Raw genomic sequence first — 2,401 nt, forward strand, 5'->3', positions numbered from 1 at the left:
TGCATGTAAATTTCATTGCTTAATTTGTTGTTTTTTTTTCACTCTATATCAATTATCATGTTAGATTTTGTTACAATATATATGTTTATTTGCACACGTTAATCTTTTTATTTCTCAAATCAATTTAGCACTTTCCTTGTATTTATCACCGAAAGAGTTGGTCAAGTACTACTTAATATCTTGTATTGTTCATTGCTTAAATCGTACAAAAATTCTCTTTTGCAGAAAAACGCTTCCACTTTTCCCTAATATCATGGCTGAATCTGAAATGATCATGATCATGATGATCACATTGATATTGATGGTGATGATCAACTTTGTAGCAGAAGCAGCAGATACAAATGATGTTTATGATCCGTGCTCAGATAGCAAAGTCCAGAAATTGGATGGTTTCACCTTTGGCCTTGCGTTCTCCACGAAAGAGTCCTTCTTTTTCAATCAAACCCAACTTTCACCTTGTGATAAGCGTCTCTCGCTTTCTGATAGTAATTCCCAACTTGCAGTATTCAGGCCTAAAGTTGATGAAATCTCTCTTTTGTCTATTGATGGAAACACATTTGATCCGGTATGTACCTGTGCCCACTAATGAAGACGTAACTATTGAAAATTCGTCCATATATATGTGTATATATGTGTATATAGTTTATGTTTATGCAGTGATCAAAGATTCTAGGTCTTAATATGTAAATATTGCTAGTTATTGAACTATCATGATCATCACTAATTGCTTGTGTAGTTTAAAGGTATCTTGATTTGATATATGCTTCTCTCCTAATTCATTTAATTTGTATGTTCTTCAGCCAATTCTTATTTTAATTTCACGTTTATTTTTTACGGGTTGATTTTATGTCTTTTTGGAACTGGTTTTCTTTTTCTTTTCTTTTCTTCTTTTTTTTTTTCCTGGCTTGAGAGTTTTCGTGGTTTGCCGTAATTAGTCCAATATTAGGTCACTATGTTATGGGACTTTACACTCTCATTCAAATTTGTTGCAGCAAACCACTAATTTGTTTGTTGAGCTAGGAGTAAGAAAAACAAAGGCACATTTACATATGTTCTAAGAATTCTTAGCATGTTGAGGTTGTTTGATCAATGCAACATTAACTATTCTTTTTTTCCCCCTTGAACTACACAATAATCACAGTTTACATAAACAAAGTACCAACTGATATGATTTCATGACATCTCAGGCTACGTCTGGAGGTTATATGGTAGCATTTGCTGGAAGAAACTACGCAGCAAGATCACAACCAATATTGGTTGCTGACAGCACACACAGTATAACCAGTTTCACTTTGGTATGAAAATAAAAAAAAAAGTCCTTTTTGTGGGAATTTTTACCTTCATAAGCGTCCTTTTTCAATACCATAGTAACTGTTGTTTTGACCGTTTGATTAAATTTTCAACCGTTTAATCTATAATTCAGAGCACTTATTGCGTGTCACGAGCTGCAAACTTTTAACATCAACACTCACAGGTCATATCTTTGAAAAAATTAATCAAATATCTAAACCAACAGTTCTCACCAGTAATGAAAAAGGACCGTTACTCTTCCTCTCACTTCCCTAAAAGCGTATTAATGATCGAATACTATTTAACTTGTTGGTTCATAGGTACTTGAATTCCAGAGTGGTACTCTTCAGAACCTGTATTGGAAGAAATTTGGGTGTGACAAGTGCTCTGGGGGTCCTTTTGTCTGCCTAAATGAGCAAGACTGTGCAGTGCCAAACTCCAAGTGCAAGAGCAATGGTGGGACTTTTGACTGCAATTTAAGCATACAACTGACTTTCTCAGGCACAGACAAGAATCTTGATGCACTTAACTCATGGTACGAGGTGAAGAATCTACGACAGTATTCACTCTTTGGACTATTCTCCAATGTTCGTAATTCTATCATGGGCAACTATCACAATCTTTTCTAAGCCTTGTGGATTGTTCGCTAATATTGTTATTGTGTGTGAAACAGCCATTGTATGTGCTAAGACAGAAGCTCAAATTATTAGTTTGAAGGCATTTTCCATTATATATATATATATATATATATACAAATATTTCATTTAGCCTCTCTTCATAAAGAATACTGTTGTTTTGCACTATGTGTGTGTGTGCGCGTTGTGTGTGAATCCAGGAAATATATAGCTAGGTTTAGGGCGGCAATATGGGTCATGACACGACGATATGACTCAAAAATGACATGAATTTTGTGGGTTAGGGTTGAGAAAAAAGAGGTTTGGATCAGAATTGGGTCGACTTGAAATTGACACGAAAAACACGGGTCAATTTCGGGTTGGACCCGCCTAACCTGAACACGACACGAAACTCGTAAAAAACTAAAAAATACATATATTTTTCTATTCATATTTTAAATTTTATTATGAATTTGTGATATCATGATAGTTATACT

The 2,401-nt window shown here is 34.4% G+C and overlaps 1 protein-coding gene across 1 annotated transcript; it reads left to right on the forward strand.

Annotated features, from left to right (window-relative positions):
• The first annotated feature begins 253 nt into the window (after window positions 1–253).
• LOC21409636 lies at window positions 254–1,919 on the forward strand. The gene is made up of 3 exons (XM_010097965.1): window positions 254–565; window positions 1,188–1,295; window positions 1,611–1,919. Exons 1-3 carry the CDS (start codon window positions 254–256, stop codon window positions 1,917–1,919), a joined length of 729 nt encoding a protein of 242 aa, XP_010096267.1.
• The last annotated feature ends 482 nt before the right edge of the window (window positions 1,920–2,401 follow it).

Source organism: Morus notabilis, unplaced genomic scaffold (genome assembly GCF_000414095.1).
Source record: "Morus notabilis unplaced genomic scaffold, ASM41409v2 Scaffold115, whole genome shotgun sequence".
Taxonomy (NCBI): Eukaryota; Viridiplantae; Streptophyta; class Magnoliopsida; order Rosales; family Moraceae; genus Morus; species Morus notabilis.

What these genes read in the sequence shown, in the direction of transcription:
- LOC21409636 (XM_010097965.1), top strand. Translation starts at nt 254, where the DNA reads ATGGCTGAATCTGAAATGATCATGATCATGATGATCACATTGATATTG. An exon ending in ATGGAAACACATTTGATCCG is followed by an intron (nt 566 to 1,187) that starts GTATGTACCTGT and finishes ATGACATCTCAG; the next exon opens with GCTACGTCTGGAGGTTATAT. An exon ending in GTATAACCAGTTTCACTTTG is followed by an intron (nt 1,296 to 1,610) that starts GTATGAAAATAA and finishes GTTGGTTCATAG; the next exon opens with GTACTTGAATTCCAGAGTGG.